Below are 20,679 nucleotides of genomic sequence, written 5' to 3' on the forward strand. Positions count from 1 at the left end.
TCCCCATATCCCCTCCCTCTTGCGTCTCCCTCCCACCCTCCCTATCCCACCCCCCCATCCCACCCCTCTAGGTGGTCACAAAGCACCGAGATGAGAACAGCTGCTTTAAATGGTACTGGGATGATCCGTTCCTGGAAAGTTTAAAATATGTCATTGTGACGTATTGGGGCTTGCTGCTGAATTTCCAGTATTCTCTTGGTTTTCTCTTTGGGAGAAGAGGTGTATGGATGTTGGTAAATTTCATTTTCCTGGAAAATGATCTATTACCGTCAACTTTTCCAAGTTATTTGCATTGATTTCGATATTGTTGTGAGTTTTATAATTGTGTCTGCTAATTTCTCATTTTGTGTGTGTGTGTGTTCTTTGATTAGGCTACCCAGCAGTGTTACCTATATCACTCTTTAAGAGAAGCAGCTTTTTTTTCTTAATTTTAAAAAATCAATTTTACACTTTTCTGATTTCTAATTTTCCCATTTCTGCATTTATCTTAGTTTCCTTCCTCTTGCTTTGCTTGGGTTTATTTTCCTGCTCTTTTCTGTGAAAGATAACTGAGTTACATGCTGCATTCATTCATGTTCTTTTCTGTTTCATTCTGTAATGTTTAAGGCGATGGATTTTTCTCGGCATATTATGTAACTTTTGGAATTTTCATTATCATTTTTTTCTAGATGTTCTGCAAGTTTTTAAATGCTTTTTAAAATTTCTGGACTGTTGAGTTTTTTTTGTTGTTTCTGTTTTCGTTTTTCACTTCTAATTCTATTGCTTTGTTGCTAGAGAATAAAATAAGTGCGATTTCTACCTTTGGGAATTTGAAGTTTTCTTTGCTGCTTTTTCTAAGTGTTGCATGGGTGCCTGAGATGGGTGTGGTCTCTTGTTTTCATTGTATAGAGTTGATATATGTCTGTTGGACCCACAGCATCAATAACTTTCATATCTGCTGGGTCCATGTTTCTAATCTTGATGCACTTTGCTGCTCTTTACTGCTGGATCATAAAGGTCTGTGACAGTTATGACTCCACTGAGGGTTGCCCCTTGATGTTCTCTAGAGTCTCTGTTATATTGTTCCCTGTCTTGAGTCCACACCACCTGCTGGTCGTCGCGTCCCTGTTTTGCTGGGGGCCATTCTTTGTCCGTGGTATGCCAGGCACTGTATTAGGCGCCTTCCATTTCTCTATTTCCTCATGAGATCTTCACCACAGTCCCAGGAACTGGGTGAATATCCCCACGTTCTAGATGAGAACATTGATGTTCTCAGAGTTAAGTCACTGTGCAGGGTCGTAGCTGATGTATGTCAGGCCTTCACTGGTCTCCCTGCTTCTCTCCCTTCCTGGCAGGTGGCAGTTAACTTCTTTCCCGCCCGCCCTGCCTTCCTCCCCTCCTTCAAGCCCTGCTCAGGTAGTCTCTGCTTTGACAGCCCCCAGCCAGCTCCCAGTTCTCACCAAAGCAGAAGTCCCACCTGCAGGGAAGGAGGGGGTGTTGATTTCTGTGCAGGAGGCAGCCGGCCAGCGCCAGCCTCAGGCAACATTGTGAAACTCACAGAGTGATTCTTTGGAGGTTAAATTTAGTATCAGGCCCTTCCTTTTTATTTCTTTACTTTCTTTATTTTTTTTGGCAGTGTCAGGTCTTGTTGCGGCCCGCGGGCTTCTCTGTAGCCCTGGTGTGCGGGTTTTCGGCGCAGGAGCTCAGTAGTTGTGGTGCACAGGCTTAGTTGCCCTGCGGCATGTGGGGTCTTAGCTCCCCGACCAGGGATCAAACCCGCGTTCCCCTGAATTGGAAAGCGGATTCTTTACCACTGGACCGCCAGGGAAGTCCCCCCTTCCCTTTTAGACCTGGATCAGCTCCTGGGAGCCACGGCTCCACTGTTCTCCAGACCTCAGCCCAGTCCTGTCCACACAGCACTCTTCACGCCTTACATAGATGGCAGCCACTTAGACTTATTTTCAGAGGCTTAAGGGGCAGCTTTAAATGGTTCTTTTTTGGCGTTGGCTTTATGTCCAAAGTTAATATCATTCTCAACGGACAGTTTATATGTTTCCATTCTCCTCTTACATGGTCTTTCCCACCTCGGTCAAAGGCTCCTGGGGCCCAGGCACCGAGCAAACAGTCTGGGCCCCTCCTTTCCGACCCTCCACTTGAGACCCCAGTGAGGACCGAGCCCGGTGGCTTCCGCCTGCCAAACCTGTCCCGTTTCCGTCCACTCCCCTGCCTTCATCCAAACCACCTTCTTCTCGTTCTGTATTTTTGCTCCAAATTCCTGACCCAGGCCCCCCACCTGCCACCTCACCTTTGAGGGGTGGGCTCCCTGTCGTCTTCCCATCTCAGTGGGAATGTCACCCCCTCCAGAGGCCTTCTGTGGACTAGCAGCCAGCCAAGTCCCTCTAGGTCACCCTATTTTAATCCTCTGCCTTCCACACACCACTGTTTAACACTCTCCTTGTTTGTCTTTGTGTGTCTCTTGTAGGATATATGCCCCAAGGAAACAGGGACGGTATTTCTGTGTGCACCTCCTAGAGCAGTGCCTGGCTCAGAGTGTGTGCTGAATTAATATTTAGTGGGTACACGTCCATCTCACAGTAATGGGCCTCCTCTTCTAGCACCTGTACCATCTCCTGGGGAACTTAAAAAATTTACAGGGCCTGGGGCACCACCTCCAGGGATGCTGATTGGGTCCGGTTGGGGTAGGGCCTAGGAATCTGCATTTAAAGGGACCTCTGGGTGATCCTGAGGCAGGTGGGCTTCCGACTTTGAGGACCGGTGTTAGTAATAGCACTTACACAGCTATTTAGCCCATTGGATCCTAACGTACTTCTAGGAGGTATGTCTTAAGGCCAGGGATTCTAAATTTATATTTCAAAACTTACAGCAAAGTTTCTTGTATTTATTTTTGTGTGTGTGTGTGGTTTTTTGTTTGTTTGTTTGTTTGTGAACAGGTAATACATTCACATGCATCGAAGATAAAAACAATATAAAAGGCTCTACATGAGAAGTTTCCCTTATGCTCTCCCCGTCCAACTCCCTCCTCAGCCCCCACTTAGGAAGCTGCTTGTATGAATTGCTTGGATACATTTCTGGTCCTTCTTTATGCAAATACGGGCAAATTCCAGCCTGGATTTTTATTTCTCCCCTTTTCAAAGTAGTAATCCACATGTTTAGCGTCTTGCTTCTTTTTCACTTAACAGTATATCCTGGGAGATTTTTCCCATCAGTACATAGAGAGCCTTCTCGGTTTTAAGCTACCTTGCATTCCACATGGGGGAGGTATCATAGTTTATTAACCAGCCCTAGAAGTGGACGCTTGGCTCATTTACTTTTATGGGGAAGGGGGCCGTTACCCACAGTGCCGCAGGGTGTCATCTTGCTCCAGCATCATTCCTTTGCACGTATAATTGTGCAGGTGTATCTGCAGGATGAATTCTCAGAAGCAAATTGCTGCATCCCGGGGTCCTGTGCCTTTGTCATTTTAATGGATGTTGTCAGATTTCTCTGACCATTTTACATTTCCCCTAGCAATGAAATTAAGGAGTCCCCATTTTTTTCCTACAATCTTTCTAATCAAGTATGCTGTCACATTTGGGGTTTTTTATGAACCTGATAGGTAAGAAATGGTACTCAGTGTAGTGTAGGCTTTTTTTTTTAAACGGCTTTATTTAGACGTAAATGATGTACAACAAATGGCAAAGTTTTAAAGTGTGCATTTCGAATGATGAGTTTTGACATATATACATCAGTGAAACCATCACCACAGCCAAGATAGAACACAGCTGTTACCCCCAAAAGTTCCTTGTGTCACCTCCTCAACACTGATCTGCTTTCTGTCACTATAAGAGCGTGAGCGTGTTTTAGAACTCTTTTTTAATGAATTTATTTATTTATTTATTTTTGGCTGTGTTGGGTCTTCGTGGCTGCGCGCGGGCTTTCTCTAGTTGTGGCGAGCGGGGGCTTCTCTTCATTGCAGTGTGCAGGCTTCTCATCGTGGTGGCTTCTCTTGTTATGGAGCATGGGCCCTAGGCGTGTGGGCTTCAGTAGTTGTGGCGCACGGGCTCTAGAGCGCTGGCCCAGTAGTTGTGGCGCACGGGCTTAGTTGCTCCGCAGCATGTGGGATCTTCCCGGACCAGGGCTCGAAGCTGTGTCCCCGGCGTTGGCAGGCGGATTCTTAACCACTGTGCCACCAGGGAAGTCCTAGTACTTTTATATAAATGGAATGATATAGTATGTACTCTATTTTTTTGGTTTGGTTTTTCCATTCTCTATCATTATTTGAGATTTATCAATGTTGTGGTGTGTATATTAATAGTCTTTTTTTTTTTTTTTTTTTTTTTTTTTTACTGCCGAGTAGTATTCCATTTCATGGGTAAGCCACAATTTATTCACCCATTGGAGGACATTTAGATGGTTTCCAGTTTTGGACTTTTTAAGTTGTTATGAATATCCGTGTACCGTTTTTGTATTGACATAGTTTCATTTCTCTTGGGTAAATACCTATTCCTTGAGGCAGCTAGGCTCCTGGTACCCAAAGTGTGATTGCATCCCTCCCCTTTGACCCTCAAACCTTTGCATTGCTTCCTGACCCTGTGGGATGGTAGTGGCTTAGATGAGGGCCAGATTAGTACCCTCTAAAGCATGGGGTCCCAGGGCATGGCCCCCTTGCCATGGACTAAGCTTGATATTACAGCTGCATTGAGTACTACTATTTTGTAGACATAAGGGATACTGATTTTTTTTTTTTTTTTTTTTTGGCTGCGCTGCAGCCTGCAGGATCTTAGTTCCCTGACCAGGGATTGAACCCTGTCCCCCTGCAATGGAAGCGCGGAGTCCTAATCACTGGACTGCCAGGAATTCCCAGGAACACTGATTTTTTTTTTTTTAAAGAAATGCCCATTCTTTGAAAAGTTCACATTCTGGGAGATGAGGCAGCAGAGGAAAGCAAACGTCTGGATCCTGTAGGTGGCACGTGAGTGAAGCAGGAAAGACTGGGGACCATAGTGGCTCTGAGGAGCATTGGACTGATTTCTTGCTTCACATCCTAAGGCACTTATCCAGCCAGCCAGCCAGGATTTGCTGAGCGTCTGTGTGTTTTCTAGGAGCCACTGTATTTTTGCTTGAGCTGATGATAGCTCAATTAATACATTTTCAGAGATGTTTGTTTAGTGGTGACCAGATGAGGAAACCAGCACTTTAGCAGTGTGATAATTTATATGATGGAGGGAGGGTCCTGGTGTAAGCCCCTTGAGGGCAACAACTGTGGTCTGTTTGTTCACTCCTGTTTCCCATAACATCGCCTGGTGCATAACGGATACAGTACGTTTTTGCTGAGTGCGGGAAGTAACAATTCTTTTTTTAATGGTAGTTCTTTTTTTTTGGGGGTACAGTTGATTTGCAGGGTTGTGATAGTTTCAGGTGTGCAGCAGAGGAAGCCACGTGTTGTGGGTGGAGGTGTTCTCGAACGCTCTGTTGTGCGATATTTGTTAGGGTTGACTTGCCTTGAGGAGGGGGCACTTGGGCTGTTATAAAGGGTGAGTAGCATCCAGGTAGCTTCAGAAGGCTGGCCTGGGAAGGGCAAGGGAGGGGAAGAGGGTGGAGAAAGAGGAGGCCAGACAGGGAGGGGTGTTCCTTGTAAACTCTGCTAAGGAATTGGAACGTCAATATTTGAACTTCTTGGGGAACCAGTGCTAGAGTTGAAGCAGTACGATGGCATGCTAAGATGTGTATTTTTAGAGCTCTCCCTCTGGCTGCCATGGGAGGGAGGGGCAGGAGAAGGCCAGACTGGGAGAGGCAAGGAAAGCACAGAGGAGGCTGTTGAAGGAAACCTGGACAAAGATGGCATGACCTGCCTAGGACAGCGACCCCAGGGCAGGGCTTGGACAGATTTCTGGTAACTGTAAAATATAGTGGTGATGGGAAAAAAGGGGGTAGAGCCAAGGAACTTAGGGGAGGTGGTGACATCCAGCAGAAATGACCAAACCAGTGCTTGACATTCTCTGTGCTGGGTCTCCACCCTCGAAGCCAAGAAAAAGGCTGAGACATATTTTTATAAAATTGAGATATAATTCAACACTGCAGTGTTCCTCCCCTTTGTGTATAAAATTCATTTGTCTCTAGTATATTTACAAAGTAGCCCAGCCATTGCCACTACCGAATTCCAGAATGTTGTCATCGTCCCCAAAGGATGATTTGTACCCATTGCCGTCCCCTCCCAAGGAGCATCAGGCTGTCCCAGAGGCCTTGGTTTTGTCCTGGTCAGCTCCCAAGGAGCTGTGTGACCTCAGGCAAGTCCCCACCTTGCCTTGGTCCCTGAAGGCCCTTCCAGCGGTGACCCCATATGATGATTCTGGGTGGGCAAATTATGTTATGGTCATGCTTCCATGGCTCTAAAGTAATGTTAAAGATTTTTTAATGCCCGGGGGTGGGGCTTGTTTCGTTTTATTTTTTACGGTAATAAAACACAGATGATTCTACTATAATTAACACCCTAATTAGCATCTTGGCATAAATCTTTGTCTTCATTTTTGGTTACCTCCTAAAGTTGCACTTCCAAAAGTGAAATTACAGGTTCAAAGGATGTAGAAATATTTGAAGTTGCTTGTACGCATTGCTAAATTGTTTTCCAACGAGGTTGCAAAAACGTGCTGTTTCATCAGACCCTCTTCAATTCAGTGCCTTTAAAAAACGTTGTTCGTGTCCCTGGCAAAATGAAAATGTTTGATTGTGTGAATGTGGATTTCTTGGATCACCAGCTTGAGCAAGCACACTTTCGGGTGTTCCCGAGTCACCTGTCATCCCATTTTGTGATCTGCCATTTCTGGCCTTGACCCCTCCATCCCCTGGGAAGGCTGCGGGTGGTACCACTCTGGTGGCACCCTTCACCTGTGAGCCCTGGGGCCCCTGCCGTTGGGCATGGTGACTGGGCTGCTTGGTGGGTTGACTTTTGGCAAACTCTCCAGAACGTGGACAAATGTGTGCTGATACTTAGGGGACAAACTGCCCGGTTATTCGTAAAAGACCCCGGAGCATTTCAGTACCACTTCAGAACAAGTAGCCTTCCTCTCCTCCACGTTCCACTAGGGGGCACATTTTCTCTGGGAGTAGGTTGGCTTTTTTTTTAAATTTTTTTGTTTTGGTGGCGGCATGTGGGATCTTAGTTCCCCAACCAGGGATCGAACCCGTGCCCCCTGCAGTGGAAGCAGAGTCCTAACCACTGGACCGCCAGGGAAGTCCCGGCAGCTTGGCTTTTTGGAGAGGACCAAGAATTTCTATGCTTGTTGTGGGCAAGTTGAGCTGCACAAAGCCAACCTGGCCAGAACCAGTTCCGTTCTGAGTGACGGTGGCAGAGGGTGGGGTGACTTAACTGAGTGGCGTTCCTCTAAAGGTGGAAATATTTGTCTATTTCTGAAACGGAGTGTCTGAGAATCAAGGGCAGAATTCAAAGTAAACTGTAAATGGGGCCAGAGTCCCCAGAGCCGGGACCTCCTAGAGACCTCACTGGATCTTGTTTTTCTAAAAAGAAAGTCACTGAATTGCTCTCCTCACATTTTCCTGATGACTTTGCCTCGGGACATGTCCCTTGGCTGAGGAGGAAGCAGAAAGACAAAGGAGTGGGTGAGGTGCCCAGGGGCTCCTGAGTCACCAGAGGAGCTGTGCGGAGCAGGCTGCCTACCTGTGTGGAAGCTTCTGGACCTCACTGCTCAGGGCAGCCGTGTGGCTGCAGAGGGAGGCTGGGCCTGTGGTGGCACCTTTACCTTGACTCTGAGGCCAGTTAGCGCTGAGGGAGGGGCTTGGGGTCTGGGTCCCCCATAGCGGGGCACGTCAATCCCAGGTGCGCTGCCAGCAGCTGGTGTGGAGGCTGGAGACTTGCTTTAGAGGCAGGGGTACAGGACTGGTACTAGCTGATGCTGCGGCCACCAGCAAAGGGCCAGGGGCCAGGGGCGGGGGGAGTTTCTTGGCCTCCCCGAATCTGTTTCCTCAGCTCCTGGGGGCTTCTCCTCCTTTGTCCTGAGGATTCAGATGTATCTGTGCCAAGGGCCCTTCTGAGGACCGAGGGCAGCTCACTGGATGGAGCCACTGTTACCCTTGCTTCAGACCCTATGGAAACTCCCTCATCCCGCCCTGTCACCTGTTGGCCCTCTCCCCAGGCTTGGGGTCCTTTCTGAAAACCAGACCCACCTTAGTCTGCTCTGCCTGAGTTACCCGGAAAACCCAGGGGAGGGGGGATGCCCTCTTTCATGTCCCGTAGACTTGCGCTCAGGACCTCGGAACCTGACGGCCGTGCTCTCTTTATGAGAGAACTGGGTATAGGAAACCCAGCCCTTCCCACAGAGCAGGGGGCGAGGCAGGTGGGTACAGATCGCCCAGCCGAGGCGGAGCCCCCTCATGGAAGTGTGGCCCGCAGGGATGCTTTGCTGTGCGCAGTTTGGCGAGGAGACGCCGTTTAGGAAGCATCTCCTCTGCGCTTGAGCCCCGGGGTAGGCGGACTCAGGTGAGTGGGGCTCCGCCCCCTCCCCCACTTCCACCTAGTGCGGGGCGGGCTTCCTGCCCGGCTCCTCCTTCCCACCCACAGACCTGGGCCTGGAAAAGCCCTGAGGCCCTGCACGCCAGACGGCCAGATGAGATTGCAGGAGGAGAGGCCTGCCTAGCTGTGCTCTTGAGCCGTCATATACCCCAAGGGGCAGCAGGAATTCTGGGCCCCCTTGGAGCCCAGGGTGCAGAAATCAGCAGTGCTCAAGGTGCCCCGGAGTATTTGTAGAAAGGGAGGACAGGGTGTTTCTGTCACATACTTGGCCACAGGCATTTCCATCTTTCCTGACTCTTACCCTGCCGTTCCAGGTCTCCTCCGGATTCTGCCTGCTTAGCTCCTGAAGGCCTCCTCCCTTCTGGGTTCCCTACCTGCCCCACCTCACACCTGGGTGATGCCTCCCCCCCACCGCCCCCATCTTACTCATTCTCCCCGTGGGGGGTCCCCAGATGACTGCCAGGGTATCAGCAGTTAATTTGAAGGAAATCTTAATGGGCTGTGCCCAGGTAGCATGCTTTTGACATATTCCTTTATTAGCTTCTTGCTTTGTGTATTTGCAAGACCATTATTGGTCTTTTTATTATTAATACATAACCATGCTGGGTTTTTTAAGTCCAAATTCCACCTCTGCAGTCCCACTCCCCAAAGGACACCACTTCCACAGTTTATTGCGAATCTTTATAGACTTTTCTCTACATAATACAAGTTTGAGTTTTTATGTCTTTTGCTTTTTACAAAAATGTGGTCATAACTATAGATACTGTTTATTATTTGCCTTTTTCCCTTTTATTCCGTGATGTACAGCCTTTCATGGCAATCTGTGAGATACCTCCCTCGTTGCTTTCTGTTTGTTTGTTTTTAATTTTTTGGCCGTGTTGCGTGGCATGCGGGATCTCAGTTCCCCAGTCGGGGATGGAGCCGCTCCCCCTGCAGTGGAAGTGCTGAATCTTAATCAATGGACCACCAGGGAAGTCTCTCTGCCTCATTGTTTTTAGAGATTCCTTGGTGATCCATTATATCAGCTGGGTCCCCTACTGATAACATTGAGATGACTTCCCGTCTTCTGCAATTACAGACCATGCCACGGCCCACATCCTTGTGTATACGGTTTTTTGCACAGGACCCAGTGTATCAGAAGGGCCAGTTCCTAGAAGTAGAATTGCTGGGCAAAAATAGCTGTGTGTTAAAAACGTTTGTTGGATATTCTGAAAATAACTCTCTTGTAAAGCTGTTCATTTGACACGCCATGTCAACAGGGCATTGGTATTCCCGTTTCCTAGAGTACTTGCCAGTGCTGAAATTATAAATCTTTTTACTACGCCCATCTGGTAAGTGAAAAATGCTTTATCACAGCGAGTGAGGTTAAGCTTTTATCCTGATGTTTGTGGGTGACTTTTTGTTGCTCTGGCAAGCATTTTACCAGACCTCCTCACCATTAGTGTTGTCTGGTGATTTGAACCCTTTTCAGTGCTTGTTGGCCATTTGTATATCTCCTTTGGAGAAATGTCTGTTCAAGTCCTATGCCCATTTTTGAATGAAGTTGTTTGTTTTTATGTTGTGATTTTTAGGGATTCTCTCTATATTCTGAATATTAATCCCTTATCAGATGGTTTGCAATTTTTTTCTCTCATGCTGTGAGATGCCTTTTTATTCTGTTGATAATGTTTTTGATGCACTAAGTTTAAAATTTTTCATCAAGTCCAACTTGTATTTTTTTTTTTTTTTGCCTGTGCTTTTGGTGTCATATTGAAGAAATCATTGCCTAATCCAATTTCATTCACTTGTTGCCTTGTGATTTACTCCAAGCATTTTATGGTTTCAGGTCTTACATTTAGGTCTTTGATCCATTTTGACTTAATTTTTATATATGGTGTTAGGTAAGGGTTTAAATTAACTTCATTCTTTTACATGTGGGTATTCAGTTTTGCCAGCACTGTTTGTTGAAATAATTGTCCTTTCCTCATTGAATGCTGTTGGCACCTTTGTGAAAAATCATTTGATCATATATGTGAGAGTTTATTTCTGGGGTCTCTATTCTATTCCATTGGTCTATATGTATGTCTATGCTAGTACCACACTGTTTTGATTACTGTAGATTTGTAGTAAGTTTTGAAATCAAGAAGTATAAGTCCTTCAGCTTTATCCTTATTTCTTCAAATATTCTCTCTGCTCCTTTCTCTTCTTTTTCTGGGACTACCACAATGCATATGTTGGTCTACTTGATGGTGTCCCACAGGTTCCTTAGGCTCTGTTAACTTTTCTTCTATCTTTTTATTTCTGTTCCTCAGCCTCAATAATTTCCAATGTCCTGTCCTCAATTCGCCGAGTCTTTCTTCTTCCTGCTCAAATCTGCTTTTGAATCCCTCCAGTGAATTTTTTATTTCAGTTATTGTACTTTCCAGCTCCAGAATTTCTTTTCAGTTTCTCCTTAGGTTTTCTCTTTATTGATATTTCCAGTTTGCTCATACTTTGTTTTCTTAACTTTCTCTGCATCTTCTTTTAGTTCTTTGAGCATCTTTAAGACAATTGTTTTAAAGTCTTTGTCTAGTAGATCTGCTATCAGATCTTTTTCAGGGACAGTTTATGTTGATATATGTTTTTCCTTTGAATGGGCCCTATTTTCCTGTTTCTTTGTATGTTTTGTGATTTTGTTGTTGTTGTTGAGCCCTGGACATTTGAATCTAATAATGTGGTAACTCTGGAAATCAGATCCTCCTCCTTCCCCAGGATTTGCTGGGTTTTGTTGTTTTTGTTTACTATTAAAAAAAAAATTATTGTTGTAGTTTGTGCCAAGGACCAGCCTGAGGTGTAAACTTAAAGTCCCCTTAAGTCTTTTCTGAGGCTTTCCCTGGACATGCACAGCCATTTTCTAATTTCCCCCATGTGCACAGTTGTTTTTGAATGTCCTAGTCTTAATGTCTGGCTCCCAAAAATGGGAAAAAAAGAGAAATGAAGGGAGGAAAAATGGGCACTGGCCCTTTAAATCCCTTGGGAGTCGCTACAGCTAGAGGGAGGGGGATTTGCAACAACGTAGGGAGGTGGCAGCAATGGCTGCCCACCTCTTTGTGTGCGCCTCTGTGATCAGAAGCAGCAGTCAGAGCAGATTCTCCACTGTTTGGAGGACAGGGTCCTTTGCCCACCCTGGCTCCTGCAAACTGTACCAGCTGCTCCAGGAACACACGGCTGCCTGCCATGGCTGGGGGTGGGGAGGGATGGCTGCTATTGTGCTAAGAGCTGAAACTGACCCAGACTGACTGCAGTTTTATGGTTCAGGCCTCCACCCGACAGTTACAAGCCTTCAGTAGGCTCCAGAGCTCCAGAACAGTCACAGAACAGCACATAGACTCTGCCAGTGCCACTGTTGTCTAGGTGGGCAGACAGACTCCTGGTGCTTCTGACTCTACTGTCGTCCTGGAATTCTCTCCTATTTATCACCGTTTTAACCATTCTTAAAATAGTTCGGTGGCATTAAGTACATTCACATTGTTGTGCAACGGTCACTGCCATTCATTTTCAGAACTCTTTCATCTTGCAAAACTGAAACTCCGCTGACCCATTTTACACTACACTAACTCCTTATTCCCTCCTCCTCCTCCCAGCTCCTGGAAACCATCATTTTACTTAATGTTTCTATGAATTTGACTCTAGGTACCTCATTTAAGTGTAATTATACAGTGTTTCTCTTTTTATTTCACTTAACATAATGACCTAAAGGTTCATCCATGTTGTATCAGGCAGCAGAATTTCCTTCCTTTTTAAGGCTGCATGATTAGTCCACTATATGGATAATACCACATTTTGTTTATTGATTCATCCATCAACGGGCACTTGGATTGCTTCGATCTTTTGTCTATTGTAAATAATGCTGCTATGTTTATTTATTTTTATTCATTATTATTTATTTATTTATTATATTATTATTTTATTTCGTTTCTTTTGTTTTCTACTTACAAAAGTAACATTATGTCTTAATTAATTCAAGCATGACATTACAGAAGTACATCGAAAGGGAAAAGTGCTGTTCTTGTACACACAAAGGTAACCAGTGTTTTCTTGTACATACAAAGGTAACCAGTGTTAACAGTTTGGTGTCTTTTCTTTCAGGATTCTCATTTAGGTGTATACTGACATATAATTTTTTAAAGTGGGATTATATACTGTACATGCTTAAATATTTTTTGATGTTTTATTCTGAGCTAATTTCAAAGTTCCAGCAAAGTTGCTAGGCTATTCAAAGAATTTTCATGTTCCCTTTACCACGTTTATCTTCTCTCACTCACTTTTTCTGAAGTCTCCTGGCAGTGAGTTGCAGATGTGATGTCCCGTTACTTCTAGACATTTTAATATATATTTTCTAAAAACAAGGACCGTCACTGACATTATCCCCTACTACAATGATCAAAATCAGGAATACAGTAATATTATTTAGTCTACTGCTTTTAGTTGGATATCACCAGTGATCTCAATAGTGTCCTTTATAAGAAAAGAAGATTCATATTTTTCTTAGATAATCGTAAACATTGAGATGACGTCCTGTTTTTCACAATTGTCGTGTCTCATTAGCCTCTTTTAAACTGGAACAGTTATTCAGACTTTCTTTGAGTTTTATGACATTGCGTTCTTTGACGAGCACAGGTCAGTTATTTTGTAAAATGCTCCTTAATTTGAACTCATCTGACGTTTCCTCATGATTAGATTCAGGTTATGTACTTTTGGCAGGAATATCCCAGAAGTGAAGTGATGTTCTTCTCAATGCATCATATCAGGAGAAACATGTTGTTCATCTTTCCCATTACTGGTGATTTGAACTTTGGTCACTTGATTAAGATAGTATCTGTTGGACTTCCCTGGTGGTGCAGTGGTTAAGACTCTGCACTTCCAAAGCAGGGGGCACAGGTTCAATCCCTGGTCGGGAAACTAAGATCCCACGTGCTGTGTGGCCAAAAAAACACAAAAAGATAGTATCTTGTAAAAAAATATTTTTTCTTTTCTTTTTTTTAACAATTTTTAAAAATTGAATGTTAATTTACAATATTGTGTTAGTTTGTTCTTTTCCATTATAGGTTATTATAATGGTGATTATAGGTTATTCAATAAGATATTGAATATAGTTCCCTGTGTTATACAGTAAGTCCATGTTGTTTATCTATTTTATGTATAGTAGTAAGTGTATATTAATCCCAAACTCCTAATTTATCTCCCCCCCCCACCCGTTGTGCCCTTTGGTAACCATAAGTTTGTTTTCTATGTCTGTGATTCGGTTTCTGTTTCATAAATAAGTTCATTTGTATCATTTTTTTAGATTTCACATGTAAGTCTTTCTCTATCTGACTTACTTCACTTAATATGATAATCTCTAGGTCCATCCATGTTGCTGCAAAAGGCATTATTTCATTCTTTTTCATGGCTGAGTAATATTCCATTGTATATATGTACCACATCTTCTTTATTCACTCATCTGTCGATGGACATTTGGGTTTGTTTCCATGTTTTGGCTATTGTACTCAGTGCTGCTCTGAACTTTGGGGTGAATGTATCTTTTCTAACTAGAGTTTTCTCTGGATATCTGCCCAGGAGTGGGATTGCTAGATCATATGGTAACTCTATTTTTAGTTTTTTAAGGAACCTCCATACTGTTCTGCACAGTGGCTATATCAATTTACATTCCCACCAACAGTGTAGGAGGGTTCCTTTTTCTCCACACCCTCTCCAGCATTTATTATTTGTAGACTTTTTCATGATGGTCATTCTGACTGGTGTGAGGTGATACCTCATTGTAGTTTTGATTTGCAGTTCTCAAATAATTAGTGATATTGAGCATGTTTTCATGTGCCTGTTGGCCATCAAAAATTTTTTTTAGGGCTTCCCTGGTGGCGCAGTGGTTGAGAGTCCGCCTGCCGATGCAGGGGATGCGGGTTCGTGCCGCGGAGCGGCTGGGCCCGTGAGCCACGGCCGCTGAGCCTGCGCGTCCGGAGCCTGTGCTCCGCAACGGGAGAGGCCACAACAGAGAGAGGCCCGCGTACTGCAAAAAAAAAAAAAAAAAAAAAAAATTTTAATGAGGTAAAATGTACATACAGTGAAACGTGTACATCTTGAATGAACAGGTTGATGGATTTTGTGGAGTGCCTCAGTGTAACCAAACCCCGGTCAAGGTTACACACCATCTGCAATTTGCTTTTTTAATTAAAATTATGATTTCTGTATCTTCCCTTGTGGGTTAGTATAAGCTTTTGTGTTAGAGGAGGGAGCCAGAGTTTAGTTTAGACAAGCACTGAAGAGCATGGCTTTGGAGCCATGTAGATCTGGACTCAACTTCTGCTCTGACACTCATAACTCACTGTAGGGTGAATTTTAGCTCTTGAAGTCTTAATTTTTTCATCTTCAAAGTGGGGATGTTAGCTTGCTCAAAAGAGCGTCTCAAGAAATGAGTCCCCAAAACACCTAAGAGCCCTGACAAATCGATGTTTTTTTAAAAAAAAAATGACGAGAAACCAGTGAAAGATATGAACACTCTATTACCAGAAGAAAAGAGTCATCGGCAGAGTCTAATAAACCTATCAGAAGATGTCCAGCCTCATTGGAGCACCAGTGAGATAGAGCTTCTCAGCTGTCAGATTGGCAGGGATTAAAAAGATCCATAATCCGTCGCGTTGGCGAGGATTTAGGAGGCAGGCGCTCGCATCCATTGTTGGTGGGAGGGTACATTGGCTCTGTATACTTGGCGGATAATTTGGCCTGATCTGTTAAAATTGCAAATGCTCACACCCTGTATTCCAGTAGTCACTCCTCTGCAATTTATCCTACATATGTGCCTGCACAAATGGGCAAAATATGCGTTTTGTTGCAAAATCATTCAAAGCGTAAACAACCCAAGTGTTCAATCGAGAGAATTAGTTATGCTACAACCTTGCAATGAAATGCTATGCAGTCAAAGAAAGGAATGAGGACGCTCTACCGTGACGTGTAAAGGTTTTCACAATGAACTGTAAAGTGAAAAAAGTAAACTTAAAACAGCATCTAGACTCTTAGATTCCTTTCGGTGAGAAAAATGTTCTGATACTGTCATACCACAATTCACAGATGACTGTAGTTAATGATCACAGTAAGTCAGGGAATTCTTGTTACGTGCAACAAACAATTTTTCCAGCAGTTAAGCTTCGTCAGACCGTGCTATTCTGAGATGTTCCGTGGTGGTGTACACACCTCGGGGCGGGTGTGCCGCCATGCTTGTTATGGTTAAACATTTCTTGGAGGCTAGAATTGGAAACAGCAAAGAGTCATTAACAGAATGACAAGGGAATTCTGCTTTTAGGTTGATTAGGAAGGAAGCATGTTATTTAGGTGCTATGACATTCGTGTTTATTCACTCAGCAAACATTTCCTGACTGTGCTTCAGGCATTGCCATTGGGGCTACAGTTACTACTTCCTTCGTGTAAAGAAATTACTCAAAATATGACAGAGGATACGGTAATAAGAGACAGCAACCTGCATGTGTCGCTATAATAATGATAAAGACGAGCCCTTGACAGCATTAGAAAGAAGCTTTCTGAGAGCAGGGGCTGTTTTGTGCATAGCATCTAGGTTCACAGCACTCTAATCAGTGCTTGGCACACAGTTGATTAATGTCTGGAATTTGCTAAATGAATGAGTGAATGAACGAATGAATTTATAGGGTCAGGGTTCTAACAAATAACAGAAGACATACTCCAATTAGGATGATTTGAGAAAGGTCTATTCATATAGTTGTATGAGGGCTGTTGAGAAGCACAAGGAATGGTACAGGAACCCAGGTAGACGCAGAGAGGTTGCCACACCCCTAGGCTATAGGAGATGAGGGGAGATAGGTTACTGGAACTGGAAGGGAACCAGATTTGCAACCCCTACCCCTGCCCTCACCGTCTCCTATCGAATCTACTGGGGAGCCGGAGGGCAGAGAGCCGGACGCCTCCATCAGGCTGCCGAGAGCTCACCTGAAGGTACCTACCACAGGCTCCCGGGGGCCTGGTGCTTGATATGCGTTGCACCAAACTCTGTGAGATGGGGAGCATTACCCCCATTTTGCCAAGGAAACAGAATGAGATTAGCTAGGTAACTTGCCCCAGTTATCATTAGTAAGATGCAGAACTACTATCCTAAGAAATGCCAACACATTTGTGGAGATTTGAGCCCAGGTGGCCCAGAGCCTTGGGGTCCACAGACAGACTGGGTAGTTGGGAGGCAAATTACTCCTCCGGGCCACAGTCTCCCATCTGTAAAATGGGATGATAACCTCTTCGAGAATTTTTGTGATGATTCAATAACAGTGATAGAGGATTTGGTAAACAAAACAAAACCTCAACTTAATATAAACTGCGGAAGTATTAAGTATTTGGATATATGCCAAAATGCAAAGCACATGTTTCCTTTTGGGTGGGAGAGTGTGGTGGTTCTTTTTTTTTTTTTAAATTAATTAATTAATTAATTAATTATATTCTTGGCTGCGTTGGGTCTTCGTTGCTGCGCGCGGGCTTTCTCTAGTTGTGGCGAGCGGGGGCTACTGTTCATTGCCGTGCGTGGGCTTCTCATTGCGGTGGATTCTCTTGCTGCGGAGCACGGGCTCTAGGCACGCGGGCTTCAGTAGTTGTGGCACGTGGGCTCAGTAGTTGTGGCGCATGGGCTCAGTTGCTCCGCGGCATGTGGGATCTTCCCGGACCAGGGCTCGAACCCGTGCCCCTGCATCAGCAGGCAGATTCCCAACCACTGCACCACCAGGAAAGCCCCTTCATTTTTTTGTTAATTACTTTATACTTGTATTTTTCAGTTTATGGTCACGAACATACATTAGTTAGATACGAAAACAAGTTGCTCTCCCTGCCTACTCCATCATTTTTTTCCTTCCCTCTCTCCGTCTGTCCCTTCCCTCTCTCCGTCTTTCCCTCTCTCCCTCTCTTTCTTTAATCTGGGGCCTTTCAGTGCCCTGTGCCCCGGTTTTCTGTGTCGGGCCCTAGGCCCCTGGGCTCTACGCCCTGAGTGGCCACATGGCCAGTGCCTGCATCAGCAGAAAACCATGTTCTCCATTTGGAATTCAGTGACCTCATCCTCCTCCCTGCAAACACCTGCTCCCTCCTGGGAGCCAGGAGAATGAGGAGAGAGGGCCTGAGGCAAAGATGTAGATCATCAGAGCTTTTAGACTTTGATCCTGGTTGGCCCGCTGCCAGCTGGACTTCTAACTGATGGGCCTCCAGGAGTGGACACTCTTTGCCACCAGACACTCCTGCCTGATTAGTTCTATTAATATTTATAACAATCCCGCAAAATGGGTATCATCCCATTTTACAGAGAAGAGAACTGAGGCTCAAAGAGATTAAATAAATTTGGCCAGAGTCATACATTTGGCAGAGCCACAGTGAACTTGAGCCCTTCCCTCCAAATCTCATGCTTTCCTTTCCTTCCTTATACTTTCTGGAGGCTTCAGTATGTTTTCTGAAGACTTAGAAAGTTTTAATTTTCTAATTATGAAAGCAGTACTGGATTAGAATAGAAAATATGTAAAGTAGGAAGAACATTTTCACATAGCTGCAGCCATACTGTCTGTATAAGTCTGTTTCTTCGTTTTATTCCACGTAACATTATAATGCACGCCTTGTTCCACGGTATTAGAAATTCTTTGTAAACCTATTTTCAGTGGCTGCTAATAACCCCTCAGCTGGGTGTACCATCCTTCACTTAAACAATCCGCTATTGTCAAACCTTCCAGTGGCTTCCAGTTTTTCGCTGTCAGCAACGTTACTGCGAAGAATATCTTTTTATTCAGAAAGCTTCTTCTGTTTGTCCTGTTTCCTTAAGATAGTTTCCCAGAAGTGGAAACACTGGTTTAAATACTGGTTAGCATCTTACGTCTCTTCATGCATATTGCCAGATTGTTCTCCCAAAGGGTGACCCTGGTCCTTTTCCCTCCAGCAGAGTGTGAGATATTCTGAGGGCAGTTTCCTACTCTAACTGGCTTTTTGTTCTTTCCCCAAAGCCTCATAAAGAGAATGGCCCAGAGTGTGGTGGACGTGATGGAAGATGCAAAGGGGAAGGTCCAGGAGAACCTTCTGGCCAATGGAGGTAGGTTCCTGAAGTGCGTTTATGACGGTGCTTTCCCAGCTCATTCTGGGCCATCAGTGGCCTCAGATGTGGCCACACAGTAGCGGCTGAAATGATAACAGGTACCACGGAGGCTCCAAACTGACACATCGGCACCACCGTTTGGAAGACGTGCCTCTTTACAAGCTTATAAATCCTGCTGTCTCATTTCTAAAGCACCTGGCATTTCTTACCTGTAGCTGAACTCCTCAATGAAATTTGAAATGAAAATGGGTTCAATGAGGTTTAATGGTTGGTTGGCTCACCCACCTTGTCTATCAGCCTCCACTTTATCCCGCATGGAGTATTCCATCCCCACCCCCCAACCGATTTATCCCTTTCCCCAAACGAGGCTGAAAAACGCCTTCATTGCTGGGAATGCCTCAGACTGAAATCTTTAGTTGTGCCCAGTGGGTAGAGGAGAGATTGACCAAAAACACTTTGGGTAGCATGTTTGCATTTGGCATTCTGTCTCCCCTGTGCGAACAGGATAAATCTTTAGATTCCGAGGATGTTTTGGTCTATGAATTAGTGTACAGACAATTTGAGTGCACTTAAAATATGCAAGACAAAAACTTTGAGACTTTGGAAACCTTAGAATTAGGTGTTTCAGCATCTGTAGAGCTAATTAAACCTATGACTCTATGCATAAGTATACTGAAAATGAGAACATATATTCTATATTTAATATTTATTTATATTATGTATTCCATATAAACTAAAGTCTTCTCCCTTCTGGGGACATTTCTTTTTTTTGACCGCCGTGTTGCACGCGGGGTCTTAACTCCCTGACCGGGGATCGAACTCGTGACCCCTGTAGTGGAAGCGTGGAGTCCTAACCACTGAACCGCCAGGGAAGTCCCTCCTGGGAACATTCGAAAGCTTTTTATTTGCTTGTTTTAACTGATAAATGGAAATGTTCGTGCTCCCAGCTCTGAACTTAGTTTTGTATGTTAATGCAGTCTAATAACGCCACCTTATTACGTTGCAGGTTTGAAGGAAAAAATGAAATGTTTGAAGAGTAGGTTGTGCGTTGTGTGCTGTGTGTGTGCTGTGTGTGTGCTGTGTGTGTGCTCAGTGTGCCACCCGCATGTCCCCGGGAAGGTGGAATCTCAGTCTGGTTGTAGGGATACAGTGATCAGGTGACGATGGATTTCTCAAGTGACAATCTCGTAGCGTGGTCACGATATCCATATAACACAGATAGCAACTGGTTTTTCCCTCCCCCCCTCTTCCTTGCATCTCCCTTGCCTCCAGCAGCGGCACTGCATGCCTCCTGGAGTGGTGAATGCCTTGACCCTGGAGTTCAAGGTCAGCTTGGGCATCTTTTGGCTTGTGGTTTGCTTCTTGCCTTGATGGCTGTCCCTAGCGTCCTCCTGCCTGTTGGGGGCTGGCTGTTTTGTGCACCGTGACCACTTAAATGCCAGGCTTAGCTTTGTATGGCCTTGATGGGGTTCACTCGCCGTCTTCTCTCAGGCCCCTCCTGGGAGAGCCCCTATGCTCAGGCCATTTCTGGTTTCCCTGTTAGAAGGTGTCGTTTGCTTCGGTTTTTCTCCAGCCTGCTCAGACTGGTGGAATTGAAGCCAGCAAATCCTCTTAGGACGAATACAAATCTTTACAGATTAGAAGTCACAGAAATGCCTTCCCAGATGCAATCTGCTAGTAACACTGAGATTTCTTGCCGAGGCTAATCAAAAAAATTATTTTGTTCAATCGATGAACTGATCTTACTTCCCAGCAGGTAACTCATAGGGCCCTAGACTGAAGCGCGGACTTAGGGCCTAGAGCTACTTTTCTACATAAAAACCTGGTCTTGAGGATGCTAGGATTTGAGCTCACATTACAATAATGATCAGAATGCTTACATTCTACTCAAAATTCACGTCAGTTAAAATTAGATGTTATTATTACATCGGATCCGTTCCCAGTCCAAATGGCATGACCCTAAGAGCCGCTGCTTCTCTTCTCAGGAGGTGGGAATTCAGCTCCGTTTGTTCGTATGTGTTTCATTATCTCTAGGCCTCCTGGGAGTTGGGTGCCCACAACTTCCAGACTAAAGCCT

General features: G+C 44.8%; 1 protein-coding gene across 2 annotated transcripts in view; it reads left to right on the forward strand.

Moving 5' to 3' along the window:
- Positions 1–20,679, forward strand: part of ATP6V1C2 (ATPase H+ transporting V1 subunit C2) — a 55,683-nt gene that overhangs the window by 11,861 nt on the left and 23,143 nt on the right. For both annotated transcript variants that reach the window (XM_024118590.2, XM_028496556.2), the window contains exon 4: positions 18,514–18,599. In XM_024118590.2, the coding sequence (XP_023974358.1) occupies positions 18,514–18,599 (86 nt within the window). The remainder of the gene's footprint in view (positions 1–18,513; positions 18,600–20,679) is intronic.

This window comes from Physeter macrocephalus, chromosome 12 (assembly GCF_002837175.3).
Source record: "Physeter macrocephalus isolate SW-GA chromosome 12, ASM283717v5, whole genome shotgun sequence".
Taxonomy (NCBI): domain Eukaryota; kingdom Metazoa; phylum Chordata; class Mammalia; order Artiodactyla; family Physeteridae; genus Physeter; species Physeter macrocephalus.